We start from the raw sequence: 26,493 nt of genomic DNA, 5'->3' as shown, positions 1-26,493 counted from the left end.
GACTCAGGCAATCAATGAATACCTTTGCAACCACTATATTAATGGCAATTATTTCCTACAAAAATCGGAACCCTTTAATTTTCAAAATACATTTCTTTCTTCTGCCACATACAAGTTTCGATTTGTGTGTTCAGTTCATGCCCAACTGCAACCAGGGATAATCACAGGCAAAACTATTTCAGAAAAGAGCACACATACAAAGAAGTACTTTTCAATATTTTTATTGAATATTAAGGTAAATATTTCACATTAATACAGGCTACATAAAGTAGAGCCACTATACGACATGAAATTTACTCTCATTTTAACCCTTTTTAGTATGTAAACAATTATACATGTATTTACCACTCTAAAAGGTTTGATTTCTCTCTCTTTAGGTAATCATCAACTAGTTCTGGGCCGAGTTTAAATAGCTACGTCACGTTGAGCGCCCCCCGCAGCCCAAGAACGGTGTATGTGGGTTTAAGTCTCAAAAAAAAAAAGAAAAAAAAGAAATGGCTAAACTACGCAGAGAATGTTTCCTGTTGAACAGGTAATCACGCATGTGTTTGCAGACATCATCAGGACTTTTGATAATAGCCCTCGCCGAATTTCTTGTTTCTTATCTGACATAGGCACATCAAAGAATGGTGTCAAGAGAATTTTTTCCAATTCTTCAACCGCTTGCTCTGCACTCTCTGGTCTCTACTAAAGTTAACATGTTGCAAATTTAATTTTTTAATTTTTTAAACTCTTTAAAACTTCGTCTCGGTTCGTCGGTTGGTACTTCAGGTTTTGCGCTGTTGGGTCATCATGCGGTGTGCGTTTTGATTGCTGTAGACGCCGTCTAGTTGACGTGGTTCAGGTGCACGTTGCCCACGTGAGGGGCCCAGGTACCGGGCCACACCTGACAACGGGCGAGAGAGGAGCAAGATGATGATCCACCCTTCCACTGTCTATTAACCACTTATATACCACTGTCTCGGGCAAACATCTCATTTCTCTTCTGCTGTACTTTGTATGCTCTTTTTTTCACTCTACACCTATTCTCTTCGCCAATAGTGCACGTTCCCCCCTGCTGAGGTTCAAGTGATTAAACATTCAGCCGCTAGATTTCACACTTTTGCAACAGAGGTGTTGCAATCACGTTGGTTTCAATGGTTTGCAATATATTAACATGATGGCTACTACAAAAAATAAATCTTAAGAGGAAACATACCTTACCCAACAAAAACACACAGCTATTGGCGGATGTCAGCTTAAGGCTTACAGAGATAAAGAAAATAATAATTCTGGTGTTTTGCCAAACCAACATTTGAATGATTTCACAATCATACTACTTTTATTCCACCCTTTTTAAAAGCTCTGTGGATGTATTATTCTGTCCTTTATGAATCATTTCACAAAGATATTTTATTATCTGTAAACCCCTTTTAACACCAACACAAGCTTTCTACCTGTGAACGATGAATCAATGCGATGTCAGGTTACCTGCTGTGGGTCAGAGTTGTCTGCGTTATTTGGGACCACTTTGATAATGGGGCTCCATGCTGGGTCGGCAGTGTGTAGGCCGTTGTACATGGGTCCCTGCGGGCCCTCTGCCATGGGAGGATGAGGGGGCAGCATGGTTCCTCCATACATCGACATAGGCATCCCCTGCAAAACACACATGGAGCTTAACGGTAAGGATCTGCGATACCATACCACCTTTATTTATATAGCACATTTAAAAACAACAACGTTGTACCAAAGTGCTTTACAGTAAAACATTAAAAAACAACAAACAACATGCACAGTGTCACATTAAACATCAGAAAACATCTCATACTGTGCTTGGAAATGCCAAGGAATAAAGGTAAGTCTTGAGGTGTGATTTAAACACCTGGAGGGTGGGGGCTTGTCTTATGTGCAGAGGCAGCTCATTCCAGAGCTTGGGAGCTGCCACTGCAAAAGCCCCTCTGAGCTTCAGCCTGGCGATGATTGGGATTGTGTTTTCTGCCTCTGTGTGAGCATGTGTGTGTACTTGTATTACTAAACGTGTGAGGGCCCAATGGCCCCACATATGTAGTGGATTTTGAGAAATAAGACATTGTGAGGACCTTTTCCCAGTTTCAGTTATTTGTCATATGTGCCCTGTGCATACCAGGCAAACAGAAATGTAATCTTTATACATTATGTTCCAATGTTCAACGCGATAACACAATGAAATCGTGAATCACAATAATGTGTGCACATGGAATAAAGCAAAATAAAATCTCAAGACAGAAAATGTAATGATATTTTAGTCCGACCAGCTGAAGAAATCATGACATTTCTGAGACCATTCATGTTTCTGGAAGATGATTCTAAACTCGTATTCTACTGCTAGTTTGATCACTACAAATACTCTTTCATCTTAAAATAACTAGCACTGCGACGTGTTGTGAGCTTGTAGATCTGCTATTTTCCATGCATAGCATGCTTTCAGAGCTGGCTTCTATGGACTGAAATCAGTCGTGGAGACTGTCGTCGTGGCGACTGAGAACTCTAATCCATGTGTGCACAGACAGACCCACCTTGGGGAAGTCCATGTAGCTGTTGGGTAGATGCTGGGGCTGGTGGTAGTTGTTGGCGGGGTTGGCGATGCCCGTGTCGTCCTGCTCCATGGGCTGGTGCTGCGAGAAGGCAGACTGCTCCGCCTGCAGCTGAGGGTGCATCATGTGACTGCTCATCAGCGGCTGCGACCAGCCAGACATGGCCTCTGTCACGGCAAACGCAAAGAACGAGGGGTTAGTGTTTGCATTGGTGGCGGGCAAACTCACACAGGAACACTTTTTGTACATCGTTTTGTTCTTTCAATTATTTTTATTGTTAAAGCTTTTCTGCCAAATTTATATTAAGCTTTATTTTATAGCACACAAAATGCTTGAAAGAAGAATTCACAACACAAAGATAAAAACCAACGCATTAACAGTAAAAGGTAGCTCTCCACCGCACCGACGTTGGCAAGTGTTGGAAAGCGTCTGTGGCCGAAAAGCTGTTAAATGGGCGGTGTGCACGCTGTTGTCGGGTCGCAAGTTGTAAGGAAGCGTCTAAAGACGACCAAACTTGCTCGGTTGGCTACTGACGGCTACTAACCGTCGGTAGCAGCGGGGTGGTGGAGAGGGGGGAGGGAGGGGTGGGTAAAGGCTCCGGAGAGAAGTAGACCTCTCGTCTGTTTCTGGTGCAGGAGCAAGCCTAGATAAGCCATTTTAACTACATACCATATTCTCAACTCAACACTTCTATACCATTCTACTCCAAAGCAAAGCAGTGGCCTACTTCGACTAGCTACAAAAATGCTCTGTGTTTTAGTTTTGGTCCAAGCTCTCTGAGGCAAGACTGCATGTCTGCAAGCTCCTGCAGACTACTGCCACCTCCTGGTGTGGCAAGTAATTGGCAATGGTTTGTGTGGTGTGGCGACTAGAACTTTTGGGCACCTGAATATCTGACATCATCCGACGTCGGACCCGACTGCCAGTGTGTAGTAGTCTGTAGTAGTCGGTTTGGTGGAGAGCAACCTTAACAGAAAACAAGAAACACATTAAAAATAAGAGGCCTGCCCTGGGGGTTAAAAACAGCTTTATACAGTTGAGATTTCAGGAGGGAGTTAAAAGAGATGTAAAGTAGTGGTGAAATTAGTGCATGCATAGAATGTAGAGGAACATGTTATTGTTCTCAATTCTAACCTACATGACGTCACCTTCTTAAAGTAATTTTATTACGTTGACTTAGGCCAATTGCTGATTGTTGAATTGTTGACATAGGCACATTGTTTGGCCTAAGCCAGGTGACCAATGTAACTTAGGCCAAAGAAATGGCCTAAGTTACATTCTTGATAGGCTCAAAAAATGACGTGGCACATTATTTTAAGAAGGTGACGATGAGTAAGATTACATTGGTTATTGGTTCTAAATATCGGTTTCGATACATATCCGGTTAAGTGCACAGCCCAATAAAGAAGCCCCCCACCCAGCCCCTTTTCGGTGATCTCAACACTAGCATGCCATAACAATTCTCTTCCAACATCACTGCTCTCACCAGAAGCACTGCCGACGCCGAAGGACCAGATGCCTCCCTGGCCGACCGGCGCCGTGTAGCTGGTGGTGAGGAGAGGCGGGTTGACCGAGCCCGTCTGTCGGATCCGGGCGAGCCGCTCCGTGCCGATGGGAGGCGGGACCTTGCGGTCCTGCTGAGACGAGCTGCCCTGCTGCTTGGGCTGCTGAGGGGGAGGGGCCACGGCCGAGGAGGACACGTTGGTGGAGGAGGGAGGGGGCACCGGAGACTCTCCTGGGGTTGGAGGAGAACGTCAAGTGTTCGTTCAACAACACAATCAAACTCACAATCAAAAGCGTACCAAATGAGAATTTATTTATGGATGTTGGTACACAAGTCACCGATTCAAACGACGTATAGAGGATAATTTAGCAGAATTTGAACCTAAATCTGATTATTCTGAAAATTATTCCTTCCGTCGGAATGGAATTTTAGTTCACGTTTCCCCGCACACTATGTGAGCAGTACCTGAGGAGGAGGCGCTCCAGGGATGCGGGGAGAAGTGCTGTCTGCTGAACGAGGGCGTTCCATGGCCGTGCAGATACACGGGGCTGCCAGAGATGCTGGTGGCATAGCTGGTGAGAGCTGCACAAAGGGACAAGAACATGCACTTCATCACATCACAGGACGTGGCATGTGAAAGTACAGTGGCAGCTCAAAAACAACCACATTCAACCCGACATCCCCGTTGTGGGAATTTAATTACAGGCGAGAATTGTCAAAAAAACATTTTAGAATAGCAGATCGTCATGACTGTTGTGATGCTATTGATGAAGCGATTAAGAGCACAGGAGAACAATACAGGACAATTCCAGCATTTATTCCCCCCCCCCCCCCCCCCAACGTGTCTGTTATCCGATGGTGTAAATGCAAATTAAATATGGGGCAAATGCGTCGTTTGAATGTGAAAACTACAACTCACTGTCTCCAACCAAATTAATTCTATTCACTTATTACACCTGAAACTTATTGAGGTTTGTTTCAACTCTACCATCTATAAGCTCTAAATACCGTCCCTTTTATACCAGTAATTACTGGTATAAAAGGGACGGTAATGAAATCACAGAGAATATGGTAGTTCACTGAAAAACAGTAGTATTAATCACGTGTATGTTGAGCTACATTGTAAATTATATTACCAGATTTTCCCCTGTAAATCCAATCCTGTAGGGCTTTCAGGCCACACTTTATACTTCTACATTGTAATAGTTGAAGGAACAAGGCACAGTTATTGCATCTGAACAAAAGCGCTAACTACGAGACAGTAGTGAGTGAACACCGCAGCTGCCCGTCTGCTATTCAGAAGCACAAGGCTCACAATGCATCGTGGATAAGGTCGGAAATCATCTATCCCTTAGTGTTCGGTAAATGTTTACTTTGTAGTGCACTTTGACAATCTTTGTTTTATTTCACTGTCCATTTTACACACAGTTTTTCAGATAGTGGATAGGACTCTGGGATTTCTCTTTAACGGATACAGAGATGAAATTAAAATAAAAGCCTGAGTTGTCCTAATTGTGAAATAAAAAGAAAATTTCTTCGTACCAATAGGACTGTTCACCATCCTCTGGGAAGCTGAGCGATAGCCTGGGGCCTTGGAGCTGTCAGGTGGAGGCGGGGGCATCATGTTGTCCATCTGACCCATGCCCATGTAGGCTGGCGGGGCAGAGTAGGACTGCTCTGGTGGCGTGCGGGTAGGCAGGTGACACGCACCCCAAACCTGGTTGTTACCAACCTGCAAGAGACAAAAATACACCAAACCGAAGAAATCAACAACAAGCTGCAACTTTGTCCCGTATTATCTGCACAAAGATGCATTTTTTATCATTTCTGTATTCAAAATGTCTAAGAAATGAGTTTGGAAAAATAGCATCTACAAGCCTGTAGATCAGTTATTTCTGTTAATTGGTATTTCTCTTAACCCATTTAGACCTGACTTCGAAATTCATAAAATGTCTTCTAAATCAGTTTTCTGAAATACCTATGTTTGTATTGTAAACTTCAGGATTTAGAATCTGCCTCAGCGTAAATGGGTTAAATGGTTAATCAGACTTGTATTTAGTCAAATACAAAAGAGCAATTCTAAATTTGTTCAATTTGTTGATATGATAAAAAAAAACGTGCTTCTCGATTATTCAATTAATCTAAAAATTAATCCATAGAATAATCTGCAAGAAACTAATAAGACAGTTGTAGCTGAGACCAGATTGTGTTTTTTTTCTCCAGCACACAGCAGTGAACTTCCACTCACCTGACTGTTGTTGTCAAAGATACTGCTGAAGTTGAAAAGGCCTGCAGGTCCAAAGTTGGGGGGAATTTGCTGAGGCTTGGCCGCACTGGGGACGTGCTGCATCTGAGAACCGTTCATCATGCCCATGTTGGAGGACACCTGATGGGGGCCCGGAGCCTGCTGCTGTTGCGGGGGCATGTTCGACGCCTGGTTGGCCTGGCTCTGGGTCTGTTGTTTAGGTGGTTCTTGTTGAGCGTTGAGGGGCACAAACACAGACTGCTGCTGCTGCTGCTGCTGCTGCTGCTGCTGCTGCTGCTGCTGCTCGGGAAGAGAGTAGTAGGCACCCGGAGGCTGCATTCGATGGGAGACTCTCGGAGCCGGTGCCGAGAAGTGGGGTACGGTGCTGTTGGGGTGCGTCGCGGCGTGCGATAGGACCGGCGCAGCGGGAGCCGACGACATGTGGGAGCTGACCTGCGGGGCGAGGAGGGGAGGCGGGGCCTCGGAGGAGGGTGCGGCAGAGGTGGGGGGGGCAGGCAACTGCTGCCGGGGCTCCGGCTTGGGGGGCAGCGCCATGGCGGGGGCAGCGAAACCCACAGAACTGACACTGTCACTGGCGGCGACAGGATGGCTCTCCAGGGGCAGCGAGGGCTTCTCTTTGCCCGGAGCGCCAGCGGCCTCCGTCTTGAGGAGCGGCTGAATGGGGGGCTGCTGCTGCGCGATGGGTCCGACGGGGGCCTGTGGGGCGACGGGGGCGGCTGCGGCCACGCTGTGGTGGGCGGGGGAGCCTGCGCCTCGCACTGCGCTGCTAGGAGCCACGGCGGAGGTGGGGGACACGGCGTTGGCCCCAGCTGGCTTGGAGTCGGGCGCAAAGAGCTGCTTTCTGACAGAGGTGGGCGTGGGCACGCTGGGCTGTGAGTTGTAAGGGGCGGGGGGGTTGGGGGGCGTGTGCGGTGAGGACGCCCCCGCTGCGGTGGCTGTGTGTGCGTTGCTGATGATCGGGGAGCCCACGGAGCCGGCGGTAGAGCCGTGCTCGCTGTGGCTGGACGAGTTGGAACGGGCCTGCTGGCCCGCGCTGCTGCCACCGGCACTGCCACTCCCGCCGTTGTGCTTGGGGGAGCTGTTGGCGCTGCCGGGACTCACGGGCCGCACGGGGAACGGTCCCCAGGTGCTGGCGGCGGGCGAGAAGGTGCCACCGAACTGGGCCATGGGCAGACGAGGGTGTCGGATCTGATGCATGGTCTGAGCAGCCAGCAGAGCCAGCTGGGGGTGAGCGTAGGCCAGGGGAAGGGACACGGGGAAGGGCTGCCTCACACCAGACGACAGCCCCTTGCCCATCTTGCCCCCGGCCTGAGAGGACGACGAAGATGACGACGGGGAGGACTGGAAGGAGACCCCCGTGGAGGTGACGAGGGAGGAGAGTGCCTTGGGGCCAATGGAGCCGCTGGCACCGCCCGCGGAGGTGGGGAAGGGGGTGGAGGACGTCTTTGAGCCCGGGGCTCTGATGTGGTTGCGGGGGATCAGGTCTTCCAGCTCCTTGGCCGGGTCTTGGATCAGAGCGTTGATGAGTTGGACCGCGTGCCTCGTGGACTCCGTGCCACCTCTGCAAAACACACACAAATTAGGAGACTGAACACACGTGTGCAACATTAGTGGTCCAAACTAAAGAGAAGGGAAACAAAGGTCTCCAGTCATAACCGAACCAGGGGATGTCAAGTATGTGGACTCACTATCCGGTCTTAAGGCCACTATATGCTCTTTCCGAAGTCTTCGGAAAGGGAGGTGATAACTACAAATGTAAGTCATTCAGAACTACTGATGTGCGGTCTCAGAAGTCCAGATTTTTCTCTGAACTGCAACCGTTTGCGATGTCGGAAGGAGCTTGTACACGTAGTACGTACAGTAATTGTCCTTCAGTCCAGCGTTAAAGTACCACATTCCATGTCATGAATTTTTGTAACGAATCATATGGACCCCATGATGATCTACATGGTGGATCATCATCTGAGTCATCCATAACATATCTGTGATGTATGACACCAAGGTTTCAGCCTGATCAGAGCCCCTTTGAGTTGCATTATGGAATTAAAGATTACAAAATAATAATAATAAAAAAAAATATATATATATATATATATATATATATATATATATATAACCCATTATAGATGACTACACTCGTGCAGAGCCACACGTAAAAAATCCTTTATCAAATCCGCAGTTGTTTTAAAACAGAAGAAAGGCAAAGGCTAGACTCAGGATACTATTGTCTGTTCTCCTTTTTAGAGTGTCACATTTGGTAAATATGGACACAGAATGATGGATGGCTCACAACGGGTTGACACACAAACAGGTTGCAGTTGTATTTACTGTCCACCAGAGGGCTCCCATCCTACCTTATGGTGATCATCCTCTCCCCATTCTTGTCTTTCTGTTTGTCCACGTCGATATGAGCGCCGGTCACGTCCTGGATGGCTGTGATGTTGCAGCCCCCTCGGCCCATGATCCGAGACACCACCGAGGCGGGGACAGACAGCTTCTTAGATCTGACACACAAAACCCAGTGAACAGAGAATTAATATATTTGTAAAGCGTGTTTCCTTAAAGAACAAGGTAATAAAGAAGCAGCAAACGGCAAAGCAAAATTATAATACATTACAACAATAATAGACACTTGACTTAGAGGTATGTTTCCAGAAGGGATTTAAAAGAAGGCACTGATTTTGCTAGCCTTAGATTCTCAGGTAGGGTGTTCCAAAGCCTAGGCGCCCAGGCCGCAAAAGCCTGATCGCCCCAGGTAAGGAGGTGAGTTTCAGGAGCGACCAGGAGGGCCTTAAAAGTAATTAATCCGTAACAGCTTAAAAACACTTCTGAAGCTCACAGGCAACTAGTGGAGAGCAGCCAAGATCGGTGTGATATGGTCACTTTTCTAGCAGCAGAATTCTGCACCAGCTGGAGACGGGATATAGCTTCTGTTTTTTGCAGAGGTAAAGGGAATTACAGTAAGAATGATGAGATTAAAGCGTGAATGTCATTTTTAAGGTCTTAATTTTGGCAATATTCCTCCTGGAAGTAAAAAGTCTTAACTACTCTTATTACTTGGTAATTAAAGGATAGATCAGAATCATAAAGTCACTCAAGTTACGGTTAACATTGAGGCATTTGAGGGACGAGGTGCCAAGTTCCGACTCAAAGGAGTAGATGGAATAACAATCTCAGATTTGTCCTCATTTACCTGGAGGAAATTCTGTGACCGTTAATAGTTTTAATGGGTTGTATTTTATCAACGCAATAGTAGCAATCATGTCCCGTGCAGATTTTAAAACATCAGAGGGTCCTCACGAATTAAAGCGAATTAAAATCTAACGACTGAAAATCTTTGCATGGCCAAGTCCTAATGTGTGATTTGTGAAACATTATAAAAAGGAAATAACCTTTGCTTTTATATGAAACATTCAACATCAGATTTGATGGAAGATGCTTCTGAACATATTGCTAGTTTGACCACTTCAAATGAATGCTCTAATCTTAAAACAACAGAAGCGAGCTAATGAGTTTGCTTGCTGACCTTCTGACGACCTCTTTCCAGCCCTCCTCTCTCTTCTGGCCTCGCTTGGGGCTGGTGAGGCTGAGCTTGCTGTTGGGGGAGGTGACGGGGAGAGACATGGTCTTGAACGGAGACGGCAGAGAGCTGAGGGTCGACTCGCTCATATCGGGAGCTCTGGGGGAAGACAGAAGACACGGTAGAGTTAGGCCTGTCACAATTATTACAAAATCACTTCATCGCAATTATTTGAGGTAGTCGCACAATTCTTTTGTGTAATCGTCAATCGTTTCCATGTTGAAAAATAGCAGATCTGCAAGCTTACAACAGGTCACTTGTCTGCTATTTTGTGCATTTTTTGGAAAGAAAAAATATAATAAATAGTTAAATGTCAGTGATTTCTTTGTATACTTAAGTTATTTGTCATATCTGGCCTGTGCCATTTCTGATTACCAGAAGGCAGACAGAAATACAAATTGTAACGTTCCAAAAAACAATTAAATCGTAAAATTATTTGTGTGACAGTAAAGTGAAATTTGTACTTGTGAAAGCCCTAGGTAGAGTTCAAATAATGAATGGATAAATAGTGTCGCATCCCCTTCTAGGTTGCTGTTGGGTATTGGCGGAGTACATGTTCACAAGCCTGGAATGTTGTCTGATGCCTTTAACACAATCATTCCCGGGATTCCTTCAAAATAGGCGCTCTGGGGTGCTGGAAAGACATGGCCGCTTTTACTCTGACCATATTTTATGGTATGCAGACAGCCAGCAAGGAGTAAAACACTCCCATAAACATTTGTGTCTGTGACACATCTAGGGGCCACAATCTGCATTCAAAGATGTTCCTAGAAGCTTTGTCATTGGTCGAAAAAAACCCGGTCGAGAGGAGGAGGTCTCCTGCACAGGAAGGGCCACTAAAGCCAAACATCTTATCCACAAGCCTAATCGCTGATGTATAAAAAGATAATCAATACAATGATCTCTGCCCTAACATGTCACTAAACGCTGTGGCGTCAGCCGGACTTACCGTTGCGTGGGTTTGGAGATGGAGACCGTGACCTTGTCCACCTTGCTGTCGTTGTGCGGCGGAGCGACGGCGGAGGGGCAGTGCCTCTTCTCGGGGCCGTGCGGGAGCGTCTGAGAGTGTGGTGCTAGTCCCGACGACGGGGCCGAGGAAGAGGAGGAGGAGGAAGAGGAGGAGGACGAGGAGGAGGACGAGGGGAGGTCGGGGAGGTAGTTGAGCTCCTGGCTCTTGCCGCCACTGCTGCTGCTCTCACTGGCGCAGTCGGTGCTGTCCAGGGGGTCCGAGTCACTGGTGCCTCCCGTTACCCCCCCGCCCCCGCCCCGCGGCTCTCCGTGGATCTTGTTCTTATCAGCCTTGTGCTGCGCTAGCGCCACCTGGAGGGTTAGGAGTGGACAGAACAAGGCAAGTCAAGTTTAAATTCTCCCCAGACCACTGATATAGAATGGAAGACGTGCGTTTACTGTTTATGGTAAGTGTAGATTGTATATCACACCATATGCACATCTTTAACTTCCACCAGCAAAAGCATACCGGTAAATACATTTTCACAATGAGTTTAATATAAATATAACAAATATCATGTAATATCTCGGTATCGGCTGTATTTGACCATGCATTTAACCCATTTAGACCTGAGATCAGATTCTAAAAATGTCTTCTAAATCCAGTTTTCTGAAAAACCCATGTTTCTATATCGGTGATTCTCAAACTGTTTCGACAAGGACCCACAGAATTATCTGTATTTGGCCGCTGACCCCCCCATCTCAAAATATGTTGTTCCAGGGATCCCCCCAGAAGCAAAGATTTGAGTTAAAAACGTAGAATATATATATATTAAAAGATTTGCGCCACATTTTCACGATTTTTCAAAAATAGCAGATCTACAAGCTCGTAGCCAACTCTCTATGAGCTTGTAGATCTGCTATTTTTCAATAGCTAAAGTATAACATAATAGAGCACCAAGTCCTGACGTCACTGTCAGTAGAGGGCGCCAGTCCACAGGTTTGTGTACTTTTTATTTCCATTGAAATCCGCATAGGGGGATTTTAGATCTCTTCATATAAGAACTGTGTTTGAAAAATAAACTGGTAATAATCCCGGCCTTTTCACTCATATGGATATGAAGCATCGACTGGAAATGTACAAATATAAAGAGTAACACAATAAGCGCTAGAAACGAGTCAAACAACCTAGAGACTACATTTCCGGGTAGGCAGGATGGCTGCAGCTGCCCGTCGCACAACATAAACTGACATGTTTATTGATATTTAATGTTTCGTGGTTAGTACGAGTCGAGTCACCGCCAGCTGAGCTTACGTCAACGAGGAATCTCAGGAACGCAATGTGTTGACAGCTGGGCGTGACATATATTAGCAGCGACATTGCTTTCATATGTAGTTTCAAGGCTATTGCGGCCACATTAATTCCATTTTCTCCGGAAACTGGCTGTATCAAATATGAATGGACATCATTAACGACGCACAGCCACCCCCCTGACAGAAAGGCCGGGATGATCGGTTTATTTTTCAAACAGTTCTTATATGAAGCGACCTAAAATCCCCCTATGGGGATTTCAATGCAGATAAAAAAATACATGAACCTGTGTACTGGCGCCCTCTACTGAAAGTGACGTCAGACTTCAGTGCTCTATGCTTAAAACACCGAAAGTGGTTCCCGCCCCAGGATGGGTTAATATCGCATTTTACAACGCATCACTTTGTAAGCTTATAGATATAGGCTATTTTGACCATTTTTTGAAATCGACTAGTTCGACTAACTGTTGCACCATATATTGTAGTCAGCTGGAAACCATCTACAAAAGGCTGTCATCTGCCAGGCATCATTTCACTAATGAAAAAACAAAAGAAAACATGGTGGTTACCTGCGGGTCCTGTAATATGATTGGTTCGTTGGGCGAGGAGTCCTTGGTCTTGTTCTTCTTGCTCTTGCGGTTGGCGCTGGGCGCGGCGGCCACGCTGGCTCGCTTCTTCCCGAAAGCGGTGGTGAAAGTGGTGGAAGTGGCAGATATACCGATGGTGGTGGTGGTGGTGGCACTGGGAGGCTCGATGGGAACCTCCGCTTCTGCGTGTGGGGGGGAGGAGAGTCAAATTGTTTAATGCAACAAAAAGTTCATATTGTGATGGTGGTACGACTCGTTTTTAAAACATTGTCACCAGACGCAGACGGCAGGCGGAGATCTCTGACCGTCTGGCTACACAAGACTAAGCAAACGACATCATGTGGCAAAGTATAAATAAGCCCTCAAGTCTTAGGCCTGTCACAATTATTACATAATTGTCGAATTATTACTAATCCTTACTAATTATTTTTGCATTCCACATTGAGAAATTTTCAAGAATAGCAGAAATAGCAGCTCTAACACGCTGTGGCGTGTTGTAAGTTTGTAGATCAACTATTTCTGCTATTTTGTACATTTTTTGGAAAGAAAGAAAACGTATTAAATGTGTCAGTTATTTCTTTGTATATTTAAGTTATTTGTCATAACTGAGCAATTTGTGATTAGTTTGTGAACAGAAATACAAATTGTTCCATTGTTCAATGCAAAAAAACGAATTAAATCATTAATCGCAATTATTTGTGTAATCGTCAACTTAAATCTGTAATAGTTTGACAGTCCTATAAAACAGGTGGGGAGGGTGGGAGCTTTACCTTCAGCAGAGTCCTCCTTCTGCTCCTGCATGTCAGACGACTCGTCCTTGGTCTTCTGCTCCTCCTCTTCCTCCTGCTTCCTCTTCTGCTCCTCCTTCTTCTTCTTGCGTTTCTCCTTGCGTTTCTCCCGCTTGACGGCCAGGGCTTGCTTCTTGCTCTCCTCTCTGGACTGTTAACCCAACACACATTCAACACATGGTCAGGGTGAGCGGAACAAATAGCAGGACTACAAGCTCACTACGAGAAGCATTGGGAGCTTATAGAGAAAATAGGGATTACGTTGATATACAGTATATAGATTAAAGAAAACGTGCGCTTCTCAATTAGTTAATTAATAAAAAAAAGTCAACAGAATGCTAAATACCCCTAAAAACTAGTCCAGATCAATGTTTTTTTGCAAGACACTGTTATGCAACACAGTATAAAACAGGGATTAAGTTGTTAATAAATGACCAAGTTGATACAGTATAATGTATTTTTATAATACACATTGAAAATAAAATAAAAACAATGGACTGATGCAGCCCTAAAAGCTATTCCAGGTCTCCATTGTTTTACCTTCTCCAGGTCCAGCTCCTTGAGCAGGATGCTAGCGTTCTTGTTGGCCTCGGCTGCCTGCTGGTCTTTGGCTTTGACGATGGTCTCCATGCACTGGTGGCACTTCTTCAACAGCTCCTGACACAGCAGGGAACCAGAGGTGGTTAATAGTGATGCTATTGTTAGCAATGCAATATTATTGGACATACTTATATATAATCGGTCATTACCATTTCTGAATTAAATCTAATTAGCGATGTCGTGATTGCATTCAATTTAAAAAATAAATAAAATGCAATGCTAATGTTCCATACCTGGGGAGGTCAATTGCGCATGGATTTACATACATTTACAGACAGCAACAGTTACTTTGGCAGGAAGCCAGTCAAAGTCCCTGTATGGTTTTTAAAACCTGGCATTATGTGTTCAGAATCAGAACATAATTATGTTTCTGCCCGACATAGAAACCTAAATTAGCGCCCTCCTTGATCATACTATAGCGTCACACAAAAGTATAAAAAGTAACAGATCCGCAAGCTCTAAACGGCAACGCGTTTCAAGCTTGTAGATCTGCTACTTTTGCCATTTTTTTTTATTTGAATCCTGAAAAGTAACAGTTTGCACCCGACAGAGACGAAACACTCCCGTGTGTTGTGTTAATATATAAAGGTGTCCCCTCCATCCTACCTTGTCAGCGATGGTGGCGATGTATCTCATGCACTCAATATCTGAAGGAAACTGGTTGACCTCCTTCACTAAGTACTGCACCACCTTCACGTGACCCTGGAAACGTTCAAAGTCCATTGATTAGCCACGTCACCAGAACCATGTTACAGCAATAACACTTTATCCCACTGGACAGGACCAAGAATCACAAGTTGGAATCACATGTTGGGACGGCAGCGCTCGTTTTCCACCAATTAGCCTGACCCTCTCAGGTCAAGGCAAGTAGTCACCACGGCATTAATCCTGTCACAATCATGACCATTTAATTGACGATACATGTGCAACTAATGGTGTATATCATGAATTACGGTTTCTTCCGTTAAGCACTTAAAAGGTGCAATACAAATAATGTGTTTTGGCAATGAAAATTGGAACATAGATATAAATAAAAATGACATTTCTATTTGCCTTTTAGGCTTTATAAACAAAATGTGCAAAGGGTAAATAAGACAAAGCACTTGATTGCAAAAATAGTAGGGGTGGGACGATTCAGATTCAGTTACCTCCAGGTGCCGATTCGATTTATATTGTGATTTTGCACATTGTGATTTAAGTTACTTTGCTTTTTTTTTAAAACAATATAAATTATAAACCATGAAAAGTTCGAAAAACCGTGGCATTAAAATTTGAGATACTTAAGTGAATTGATTTTTTTTGCCCACCCCTAAAAAAAAATGGTATACAAGCTCACAGATTGACACGTTGTGAGGGTGTAGAACAAAAAATGTAGGCCCAGACGGTTAGCTCAACCGTCCGGTAACCTAGGCTGCTGACTGAGCCGGCCTGGCGGCGTGCCACGGGTTCGACTCCCGATCTCGACGGCTTTGCCACATGTGTGCCCCCCCCCCCCCCCCATCATCTCTCTCCCCATTTCCTGTCAGTCTACTTTCAACCTATCAATAAAGGCAGAAAAAGCCCCAAAAAATGTAATCGACAGAATATTCAATAAGAACATTATAGAGAGTTGTAGCCCCACACCACATCAAATGTTTATGTAGTGTGTGTCCGGAGCGAACCTTGCGGAAGGCAGCCATGAGCGGGGTGATCTTGCGGTTATCGGCTGCATCCACATCTGCGCTGTCGTGCACCAGGAGCTGGACCACGTCAAAATGGCCGCCGTTGGCCGCCAGCCAGAGAGGCGTGTTCCCTTTCTTGTTGCGCACGTCGATGTGAGCACCCCTGGAAGGAGAAGAGCCGCTTATCAATGGTAGATCAGCTTATCACAAGTTTTCAAATGTATACCCAGGTCTCTGCCATTGTTTTTACCACTGAGCTAATAGAACCTGCCTGCTGCTTGCTCTGGGGAGAATTAAAATTTGACCTGAAGATCAAACTTTGTGTCAAACCACAAACAGGATCAAGTCCAAAGTCTTGTCTAGCCTAGATGCAGGATCTAAATACAACCAGTTATGTTGTATTAACATACTCTACCCATCTTAGTGTGTGCTTTTCATGTGTTTTTCTATGGACCTCCAGTCTGCATTCAATCATACAGATTGGACAAAATAGAAGATTTACTTTAATTCAGTATGAGTTCACATGAGTAAATGTATGTAGTACGTTCCACCCCTGATTCTAGACAAAGCAAGAAAACATGCTCATTTGCAGCACCACGGTCCAGCACTCACCTGTTGATGAGCAACTCGCAGAACTTGTAGTGACCTTTATCGGCCGCGATGGTGAGCGCGGTGTCTCGAGACGAGGGGACAGGGGGAGCGTTGACGTCTGCCCCTTTGTCCAGCAGCACCCGGCCCACCTCTGCGTAGCCCCCTGACGCCGCCTCCATGAGAGGAGTGAGACCCGTCTGATGGAGAGGAGAGGAGAACCATCAAAACCACACAAATACCACAGTTAAATAAATAGCAGGAAGACCGCGGATTGTTTCTCACCAACTCCACAATTTAAAAGCAGAAGCGCCTTCAGAACGGCCTGATAATACGCGAGGTACACATAAACACATCAATCAAATGCAGAGGGACAGTTTAGTGCCTCGCTCATAATATTCTTTACATTAAAACTATAGGATACCAGGTAAACAATGAACCTAGCATCTGTCTAAATAACATGCAGGGGGGGGGGGGGGGGGGGGGGGACTAGGTCAAGTGCTCCGAGATAATGTGGAATCTGAAGGCGAGTCTTCAGATAACGGCGCCAGACAATTTGGAGACGTTTTGTAGTGATTAACCATCGAGTCTGTGTCATGCAAAAAAACTGCATGAATAGCTCAGATCTACAAGCTCACAATAGGCGACGATGCGACACGCTGTGAGCTACATCACAATTGGCGAGTCCAGCAGACTGTCTCACCTTAGCGCGGTGTTCCACGTTGGCCTTGCGGTCCAGCAGCAGACTCACGACCTCGGCGCGTCCTTGGAAGCAGGCCAGGGTGAGAGCCGTGTTGCGGTTGGTCTCGATCTGGGCGTTGATGTCAGAGCCCATGTCCAGCAACAGCTTGACCGCCGGAACGTGGCCGTTCATGGCCGCCAGCATCAGAGGAGAGATGCCCAGCTTACTGCCAGTCCTGCGCACGCACAAAAATAAATATGAAATGGATTAAATGAACGAAGAAAATATAAATACTGTATATCTTTGATCCGTTACTATGTACAGAGAACGCCAAGGAGGGTAGAAGAGGATTGTCTGGATCAGGTTGAACACAGTTGGGTGTCATGACAGCATGTGTCATGATCCGTTCAGTTTGACATAAGTACTGCATTAAAGTTTGAGAGGAAAATGTTAAAATTTGTCACATACCAGTGGTTCTCAAACTTAATTTCAAAATCCCCCATAATTCTGACTGTGGAACCAAATGGACCCATAAGGGTTAATTTGGTTCTTAACACATTGTGTGCCCAAGACGTCTGTGGACGTCCTTGGTATTACCGCACGGGCATAGCCCAAGACGTCTGTGGACGTCTTTGAAAAAAATATATATATATATATTTTTTTATTATTTTTTTATTATAATTTTTTTATTAAAAAAAAATCATAAAAATCAAAACAATGATTTTTTTTTGCCAAAGTTTGTGTTTTCGCCATTGAGAATGCATTTGGCGTTTAAATTAAATAACTCAGAAACTATAAAACATTTCAAAGTAAAAAGTTCCAGCATGTGTCTCCACAGTCAGCTGAATTATAAAAAATGTGAATGGATTTTCTAGGTGAAAGTGATTTTTGGGCAGTTTTGCGTGGGCTCTCAGTGTGTTAACTATCAGTGATTTAGCTGAAGGACAACACTTTGAGAAGCACTGTTCTATGCAGCTCGCCCTGTGGGAGCCAAGCAGTAAAAATGGATAGGGGTCAATGTATCTTGCAAATAAGAGAAATGCATCCTCAAATGAGAGTACAAATACGGTCAAAGACCATTAATCCATGATCCTCTGTAAATACCTTACTCATTGGGAATTGGGAATATGTTGCTGCTCACCTGGAGTTGATCTCAGCCCCGGCGTTGAGGAGGATCTTGATGATGTTGACGTAGCCTCCGGAGGCCGCCAGGCTCAGAGGCGTGTAGTCGGAGACGTTACGGTGTTCCTTATTGGCTCCCCGCAGCAACAACAACTCCACCACCTGACCGCACACACAAGACTTCATTAGCAAGACTTTCTGAGTGTGCTGCCGATGTTACTAGACCTACTACACTTCGACACGCAGACTGGACGACATAACTTGGCCTGGAATCAAGACTGATTCACTCAGTACAGTTGGCTTTTTATTTTTTTACTTCGCTTGTCTGTCCGGGCGTTTCAACAACTCTGTTTCCGAACGTCACCAGTTGCGTAGGCACGTCATTGCTGATTGGATAGGGATCGACGAATCACAGTCACAATCACTTTTTCACGATCCAGGCTATGGATGGCTAGGCTTTTGCCTATAATTTCCTGGGCAAAAACAGGAGACACCTGGTTGAAAGTTTTTCAAAGTGGCTTTACCTCCTGCCTTCCCCCAGAACAGGCCAGAGAGAGTGGGGTGTCTTTGGTTCTCTCCGACTGGGCCTCGATGTCACCCCCTTTGTCCAGAAGGACCTCGACCACCCCTACATGGCCGGCGGTGGCAGCCAGGATCAGAGGGGTGAAACCTGAAAGGAGAAAAGGACAGCATTATGTTTAGGCCGCTATGCAGCCTTCACACATACATTTTCCAGTTTCAACATAATCTAGTTTCAAATGTTCTTCAATCTCTTCATATATGTATGCGTGAGGTCCGCGTCGTAACCCAAGACAAGCAAGGTGTCCCAAAACTTGAAAATCCGAACCAGTAAACATTGAAACACAAAAATCGCATGACGTCACATATTTTTGGACAAATCACACCGGTAAATGCGAACGGCCCACAAGCCAAATATGACATTTACAACAATCAAAAATGTTTTTATCCCCAAGTCGTAATTGACCTAATTTCCAGGTAATTCTAGCTGTCTAATTGTTTTCTAGTTAGACCTAATAGGATGGAGAAATAAACAGCTTGAACTAGGCGGTTTACTTTTCTTCCTGCGGTAACAAAGATCTTTTAATGTTGGTGTTTATTACTAGCATTTTAGTATTTGCTGGGGTGGCAGCATTACAGAGGATTACATTACAGCAGATAGCAACACACTGAATTAAGTTAATCAAAAAAACCTGGTTGTATTATTGGAATTACCTCCAAGTCCTTGGAGATTGTCACAAGAACAAATACTGCAGTACGAGGGTCATTCTCTGCACAGGACTGAGGAACCCTTTTAGTGGTCGTTTTATTATACTGTCCTTCATCCTGACATCCATAATGAATTTCAATGAGGTAGCTGTCTAACTGATGAACTGCACTGGAAGTTTAGTGATCTTTGTGATACTGTACAGTTGCGTCACGGAGGAACAAGCTATTCCTCCTGGTTCCACACCCCACTGAACAGGCGGCCAGATCAACCTGTAAGGATGATCTGTCACTAGTGCAGTGACGCTATCGTCCTGTCTGCGACCGGCCACGCCAGAGGCACTGAGTGCGTAGTTTCCTACCTTTCTTGTCCCGGTGTTCGATGTTGGCTCCTCGCGCGATGAGGACAGACACCAGCTCCTCGTGTCCCCCAGCGCAGGCCAGCGTTAACGCCGTGTCATGGTTACTCTCCGTCTGCGGGTGAGGAAAAACCAAACAAACAAAACATTTGAATTCATTCAACGTGCGTGTACATACTGTACAAGTGTGTGTTCGCTCTTGAAGCGTGTACCATGGTGTCGATGTCTGGAGGACTTACATGTGCGTCGATGTCAACGGAGGGGTAGAGGGGCAGGACGGCGGGGGGCGAGGCCATGTTGGTGGGCGTTTGCGAGGGCGGCTGGGACAGGGGCGTGGGAGACGTGGTAGTGTTCAACATGGGCACACGGTTGCTCACAGCTGCAACAGAGAAAAAACACCTTAAACCCTTTTTGGCAAACATGCATGTGTTTAGGGGCACAAAACCACAGACCGGTAGCTGACTGGATATAGCAGGTCATTGCCACTCTGCCCTCAGTTCCTTGTTTGTATACTATATGCTATCTAATACATTTTAAAAACTATAGTATATAGATAAGTGTTGTTTTTTATTGACAATACAGTGCAGTACTTTTAAAACTTCAACAAACTAAACTCCAAACCCTTGAGATCAGACTTCAAACAGGTATGCATTTCTCAACCTAAGCACAATCCCCAACCACTAAACCTAACCCCTAAATGTCCAATACCAACCCTGAATCTTTTCCTAATTGTATCCTTAACCACAAACATGTCCGTTAACCACGAAGACAACATTTCTCCTCTGGGGTCCCTACATGGTCGATTTCTCAAATTCTATACTATACTTTGCGCGGCTGACTGACCTGCCATGATGTCATCCAGCGTGTCTGTGAGCGTCTGTGCGGGCGTAGCCACCATGAGTCCGTCGGGGGCCGCCTGCTGCTGGGCCAGCATGCCCGGTCCTAACCCGGCCAACTGCTGACCCGGCACCTGCTGTTGCCCCAGCATCTGCTGCCCCGCCAGTACCATCTGCAGCTCGGGGCTGGTGCTGCCCGGGTATTCTGCGGGGTTGTAGGGGTCCGGTAGGGGCTGGATGGGGACGAAGGCGGTCTGGAGAGGCAGGGGTGGAGGTTGAGGCTGCTGCTGCTGCAGCGACAGGGGCGACGGGGGAAGAGGCTGCAGCGTTTGGGGCGACGGGGGAAGAGGCGGCTGCTGTCCGTCTCGGTACAGGATGGTGTCCACCTGAGGCAGCTTGGCGTAGTCCACGTCGTCGCCTTCCAACTCCTCCTCTTCCTCCTCCTCCTCCGAGCCCTCCTCTTCCTCTTCCTCGTCGTCTTCCTCATCGTCCTCCTCCTCCTCTTCCTCCTGACGGGTGCGGAAGCAGATTCAACTTTAGCATCTTTTGTTTGTACATTTGTTCCATTTCTCCCAATTTAGTTATCGTGCCAATTGGCAATCAGGCCTACACTACACTGTAAATTTCTGTGTGTTCATTTAACTCGGAGAGTTTATAAATGTACGGGTCCATTTGGACCCCTGGTGGTCCCCGCCCGGACCCTTCTTTCAGAACCAGTGCTCTAGCATAGTCCATCAATAATCTCTAGTCTCTTCCGATAAGCATGACATGAAGGCTGCTTCTTTTCACCCAACAGCGAGGAGTTTCACCAGGAGGATGTAACGTGTGTGGAGGAACACGCCATCCCTCCCAGATACACACCCCACTGAATAGGAGCGTCGCCAGTGCAGTCGACCTCCCAGTGGCTAATGGTGTTCATATGGACTCCCAGCCAGGCCTGAGGCACCACGGAGGATTTCCAACCCCCTCCTGAATGATTCCCTCTTAACGATTCCTATAGGGGGTTCCAAATGGACACTTACAGGTCTATAACTCTAAGTGTGTACAAATTGAACCAAATGGACCCTTACGGGCCAAAGTCCCATTTGTACACTCTCAGAGTTATGGTGGTTAAAAGAAGTTTGAGAACCACCGGTATTGTAATTGTATACCAGACGTGAAGTCCACATACCAGCTCTGAGAGTGTGATAAACCGGTCCCGGAAACGGTTCCAATAGCGAAGGAACCGATTCCGTTTGCTCAATGCTGGATCCGGTTCCTCCGGTTCGGGATCCCAACCCGAATTGGAACAACTTTTTTCCCACAATTTCCTGAAAAGTAACTGTTTTGGACATACAAGTACACTCAGTAGTCAATGATTAAAGCAAAATAAAATCTCACAACTGATAACATTTTGTATGGTGTGACTAGCGCCGTTTATAAACAATGAACCCAATATGTAAAATGATGTTTTAGTAATATTGGCACTGCTGTTCTACATACTGGCAACCAGGTGAAGAACTCACCTGTGGCTTTAACCTTTGCTTTTATGAAATATCCAAGACCATTAGAGTGTTATAGAAAATGATTCTAAACATATTGCTAGTTTGACCATGCTCTAATCTTTAAGAAATACTAATAGCTTATCTACATGCTCTCGATGCATTGAGAGCCTGTAGATCGGCTATTCTCGCTGCACAACATGCGTTCATAGAAGACACGACTGATTTCAGTCATTGAAATCAGCCGTGGCGACCGACGAGTACTTCACCTCGTCCCCTTCCTCTCCCGGCTGCTCCTCCTCCTGTCCGACGCAGTCTCTGTGTTGCGCCTCCTCGTCCGTGTCGGAGCCGGTGGCGTGTGTTAGGGCCCCCGGCACGGTGGGGAGGGCCCCCAAGGTGCCGGGCCCCGGGCCGGGCCCCTGGCTCAGGCCCGCCTCCTGCTCCTCCTTCAGGCCCTTGGCCTCCATGTACTCTTTGGTGAACTGCTGCTGCGTCTTCAGCTGCAGCTGACGCTCCACCTTCTGCAGCTCCTTTAAGATCTTCTTCTTCTTCTGCACCTTCAAGACAGACGCAAAACACTTTAGCGTTTATCGGATTGCCAGAGTGACATCACGTTAAAGATTTGTTGAGATGTCATCACTGTGGTCGGGCAGAAACCTTGCATGTCCAAATTTCAGCTTAGTTTTTTTATTAATGCCCTACTTCATTGTACAAGAGTCACACAAAAGTAGTGAAAATAGCAGATCTACAAGATCAAAAGTGTTGTGTCTCGCGATGTGAGCTTGTAGAATAGCTATTTACGGTTTTGGACAATGTTTCCAACCGACAGCGAGGATATTCTATTTACAACTTGATCAAAATGTGAATGCTCATCTTTGTGCATCTTTCATCAACACGAGTTTACCATAAGAACAAAGTTTAATAGGTGACAACTTCGGGGTTAGAAGATGCTTATGAAGTCAATAACAATTCATAGATGAAAGGAAGCCTTAATAGCCTTAATAGACAAACTCTGAGCACAACATTCTGATATGGTCTATGATATGGTCTATAAGAGTGAAAAGACCCTTTGTGTCCTCTTTTTTCCCCCCGGACACAAACAGGTTCCATTTTGACACTTCAAAAAATCAGAACGTGATTATATTTGGTGCGGAGCCTACCGGTGCCCTCACCTGCTCCTCTCTGCTCTTCTTCAGCTCCTCTATCTTGTCTTTGGTGAGCGGCTCCCCCTGGATGAGTTCCAGCGACTGCAGCTGGGCCTTCTCGATGGCACTGATCCTCTGGCCCAGCTCGTTCAGCTTGCCCTCCGTCTCCTCCACGATGCACTCCAGAGGCTGGCACAGGTGGAAGGGCGGCAGGGGCTCCACCTCGGGGCCTCGACCCGCCGAGGTGGGACTGCCGCTGGGCTGGAGGGCCGCTTGCCTCTGTTTGGATGGACCTTGAGAGTGGACAGAGAGAAGGCTTGTTCACACCGTGAACTAGAACGATAACTGCAAATGTATCGTTATCTTCTGGATGGCGACACCACAACTATGGTGAACGATAGTTATGGTTCTCTACAGTGCTTGCCCTTAAGGCAAACTGTGATAATGTTTGTTCATTTCATTTGTATTGCAATATTGTCAATTGTACACAATGTTCCTGTGCTTTGAACTGAATAAAATATACTAATATTAAATGGAGGATTTAATTTAATTTTAATTTTGTGAAGTTGTCACCTTTGCTGGCGACAGGTGGGGGCGTGGAGATGTTTGAAGGGGCGCGGTCTGGCTCCTGAGGGGGCACCACCATGGCGAGAGCTTGGAATGGGACACGAGGAACCTGCAGGAGAACAAGCGAGCCATGTCAGTTCTGGAACTTTACACATGCTAAATACTTAGAGGGGTTGTCTTCAGGTGAACTGAAGACTGATGGTGTACTTTCAACACAATCAGTCTATGTTCTGCAAAGTCAAAGGACTGTGGCGGTGCTGACAAACACTGACTTGAGGTCTGTTTAACCATTAATTTTCTTCAAAATATCTACTAGCTCACAATGCGACACATTGGAAGCTAGTAGACGGCAATTCGTCGCACAACATAGTATATAGAGATTAAGTGGTTAAGACGATGGAAAGACATCTTCTAGACTGGGCGCCACTCTGGCCAAACGTCTGTGGCATTTTCTAATGGTCAGCAACGCAAGGTCTTGCAGCCCAGGCCATCGGCCACCGTTGAGGGTTCCCTGCTTACCTGAGAGGCGTCTTGCGAGGGAGGCGTCAGCTGGGACAGGTCGGGAGCGGGGACAGACAGGACGTTGTTGGGGTAGTCTAGCAGGTAGGACACCACGTTGGTGTGTCCTCCCTTAGCAGCTTCGATCAGCATGGTCGAACCATCCTAACAAGACACACAAATGGATGGATTGTGCTTTACAAATGCAGGTATATTATAATAATAGTAATACTATATATTGTAAACATAAAACATCCCAAAATATAAAAGACATTTACAATTTAGTTTTTTGTAATCAAAAGCCAATTAACAACTATCCACATCAGTATTCCTGCATGAGTGCGTGCATTCCTGCATGTGTTACCTTGAGTCTGTGTGTAGGATCTGCCCCGTGCGCCAGCAGTAGCTCCACCACAGCCAGATGTCCGCCAGCGCAGGCCAGAGACACCACGGTGTGGTCATTATTAGCTGTCGCTCTGTTCACGTTAGCACCTGGACAGGACAGGTCAAACACACGTATTCATTAAGACTTCGAGTCATGAGGGATTGGTCATGGAAACTACAATCACTTACTCCAAAGATAAATACTAAGCAGTTAATCATTTTGGCCAGTTGTCTTACATTTGTAAGATATGATAAATAATAAATATGGCTGTCCTGTGGTCAGGTTATGGACCACAAGATCTATTTAGGGGCATTCCACTGTCAAAATGGACAAAAGCACACATTTGCCAGATACACTGCTGTGTAGTAACTTTTAGTGTATGAATCGACAAAAAGAAAAATCATGGCCTCTCACTTCCGAAAATATTTTAAACTCGCATGACTGCATTTGCGCTTAAGACAAACACTTTTTGACTGCCAAACTGCAATAACAATATAAAAATCTAAACCTTTCCTGTTGAAGTTAGTCAAACATTTTAACAGATAGGGGACCTGTCAAGACCAATACATTTCCAATGATTCTCTGTAAAAAAAAAAAAAAAGAGAATTTGTTTAATTCCCTTCGTATCTAATCAACGTGTTGAGTCAACGGCCCACAACACCTGGTTCGACCTGACAGCACCTCTAGGCATTGTGTCAAAGTGTGCTTAAGCGAGCCAAGCAGGTTTCCGCCTAGCATGGTTGCCTCCAGTGAAAGGGTGAATATAATGCACATCGTAAAGCATTTTAGACAAATGGAAAGGAACTATAGAAATGCATTTAACTGACCTTTACTGATGAGGAACTGTACAGTACAGAGGTGGCCCGCCCTGGCAGCCTTCATTAGGGGAGTCCTCCCCCCTTCCGACTCGTGTTCCTGGGGAAATCGCGACAACACGCTCAATTAGGGTGACAAAAGGCCATTTCAGAGACCACAAAGAAAGCGAGACGATGTGTGTTATTGTTGAGTAATGCCCAACTCATGCTCCATCATCGTACGACACCATCGTACGACGGAGTATAAGTTGTGCTTGATGCGTACCAGGTTGGCTCCAGCCTGCAGTAGCACGTCCGCCACGTCCGTGTGCCCGTTTTCACACGCGTACGTCAGCGCTGTATCTCCCGTCGCCGTGGTCGCGTGGACGTTTGCCCCTGAACAGGAACAAGTGAGTGGTTAGGAATAATAATTGTGTCACACAAAAAGGGGGCCAAAGTCCAACACAAAAAAAACAATTGAGGACGGATACCACTGTACAATGCAAGATAACGGTTTTAATGCCTTCAAAAAGCTATGTTTTTACATTTTTACACAAAATGAACAAACAATTAGCTTAAAATCTTAAGAAGAACTCTTCCTCAGGCAGCAATGAGACTTTTACGTTTGTTCGTTTGCCTAAACAGAAAGTTGGCTGTTCAAAGACTGTTGGAAGGCATTAAAACTATACTTTTACATTGTACAGACAATAGTCTTGAGGTCTGGAATAAGTATAAATATCTTGGCCATTTTATTACGGATCAAATGACAGATGACGATGATATTTACAGACAATGTCGGAAGCTGTATGCTCAAGCAAACACTATTGCCCGAAAGTTCTGTCATTGTTCCACTAAAGTGAAAGTGTCCTTGTTCAAGGCATATTGCACACCGCTTTATACTGCACACCTGTGGTCATGTTATAAAAAGTCTAGCATGCACATGTTGCAAGTTGCATATAATGATGCCATGAGAATACTTCTTAAACAACCCAGAGGGGGCAGTGCTAGCCAGATG

At 45.7% G+C, this 26,493-nt stretch overlaps 1 protein-coding gene across 22 annotated transcripts in view; it reads right to left on the bottom strand.

Moving 5' to 3' along the window:
- Window positions 1-205: 205 nt before the first annotated feature.
- ankhd1 (ankyrin repeat and KH domain containing 1) overlaps window positions 206-26,493 on the bottom strand; it is a 50,606-nt gene continuing 24,318 nt past the window's right edge. For 7 of the 22 annotated variants that reach the window (XM_079512483.1, XM_079512494.1, XM_079512504.1 and 4 more), the window contains exons 11-41: window positions 25,765-25,874; window positions 25,512-25,599; window positions 24,664-24,791; window positions 24,321-24,464; window positions 23,808-23,910; window positions 23,250-23,527; window positions 22,359-22,646; window positions 21,780-21,929; window positions 20,616-21,117; window positions 20,012-20,151; window positions 19,776-19,887; window positions 18,714-18,859; window positions 18,209-18,351; window positions 17,089-17,302; window positions 16,410-16,585; window positions 15,798-15,960; window positions 14,743-14,838; window positions 14,077-14,193; window positions 13,519-13,687; window positions 12,731-12,930; window positions 10,852-11,222; window positions 9,849-10,001; window positions 8,677-8,826; window positions 6,305-7,883; window positions 5,599-5,788; window positions 4,522-4,638; window positions 4,039-4,287; window positions 3,438-3,518; window positions 2,535-2,719; window positions 1,471-1,635; window positions 206-886 (exon numbers count right to left, since the gene is read on the bottom strand). In XM_079512483.1, coding sequence (XP_079368609.1) covers window positions 827-886; window positions 1,471-1,635; window positions 2,535-2,719; window positions 3,438-3,518; window positions 4,039-4,287; window positions 4,522-4,638; window positions 5,599-5,788; window positions 6,305-7,883; window positions 8,677-8,826; window positions 9,849-10,001; window positions 10,852-11,222; window positions 12,731-12,930; window positions 13,519-13,687; window positions 14,077-14,193; window positions 14,743-14,838; window positions 15,798-15,960; window positions 16,410-16,585; window positions 17,089-17,302; window positions 18,209-18,351; window positions 18,714-18,859; window positions 19,776-19,887; window positions 20,012-20,151; window positions 20,616-21,117; window positions 21,780-21,929; window positions 22,359-22,646; window positions 23,250-23,527; window positions 23,808-23,910; window positions 24,321-24,464; window positions 24,664-24,791; window positions 25,512-25,599; window positions 25,765-25,874 — 6,767 coding nt within the window. In that variant the 3' untranslated portion in view covers window positions 206-826. The remainder of the gene's footprint in view (window positions 887-1,470; window positions 1,636-2,534; window positions 2,720-3,437; window positions 3,519-4,038; window positions 4,288-4,521; window positions 4,639-5,598; window positions 5,789-6,304; window positions 7,884-8,676; window positions 8,827-9,848; window positions 10,002-10,851; window positions 11,223-12,730; window positions 12,931-13,518; window positions 13,688-14,076; window positions 14,194-14,742; window positions 14,839-15,797; window positions 15,961-16,409; window positions 16,586-17,088; window positions 17,303-18,208; window positions 18,352-18,713; window positions 18,860-19,775; window positions 19,888-20,011; window positions 20,152-20,615; window positions 21,118-21,779; window positions 21,930-22,358; window positions 22,647-23,249; window positions 23,528-23,807; window positions 23,911-24,320; window positions 24,465-24,663; window positions 24,792-25,511; window positions 25,600-25,764; window positions 25,875-26,493) is intronic. The other 15 variants (XM_079512499.1, XM_079512485.1, XM_079512484.1 and 12 more) reach the window with 8 other exon arrangements.

The sequence above is a fragment of the Electrona antarctica genome, assembly GCF_951216825.1.
Source record: "Electrona antarctica genome assembly, chromosome: 1".
Taxonomy (NCBI): domain Eukaryota; kingdom Metazoa; phylum Chordata; class Actinopteri; order Myctophiformes; family Myctophidae; genus Electrona; species Electrona antarctica.
The sequence above is the reverse complement of the archived record's forward strand: the minus strand, read 5'-3'. Positions and strand labels throughout refer to the sequence as shown.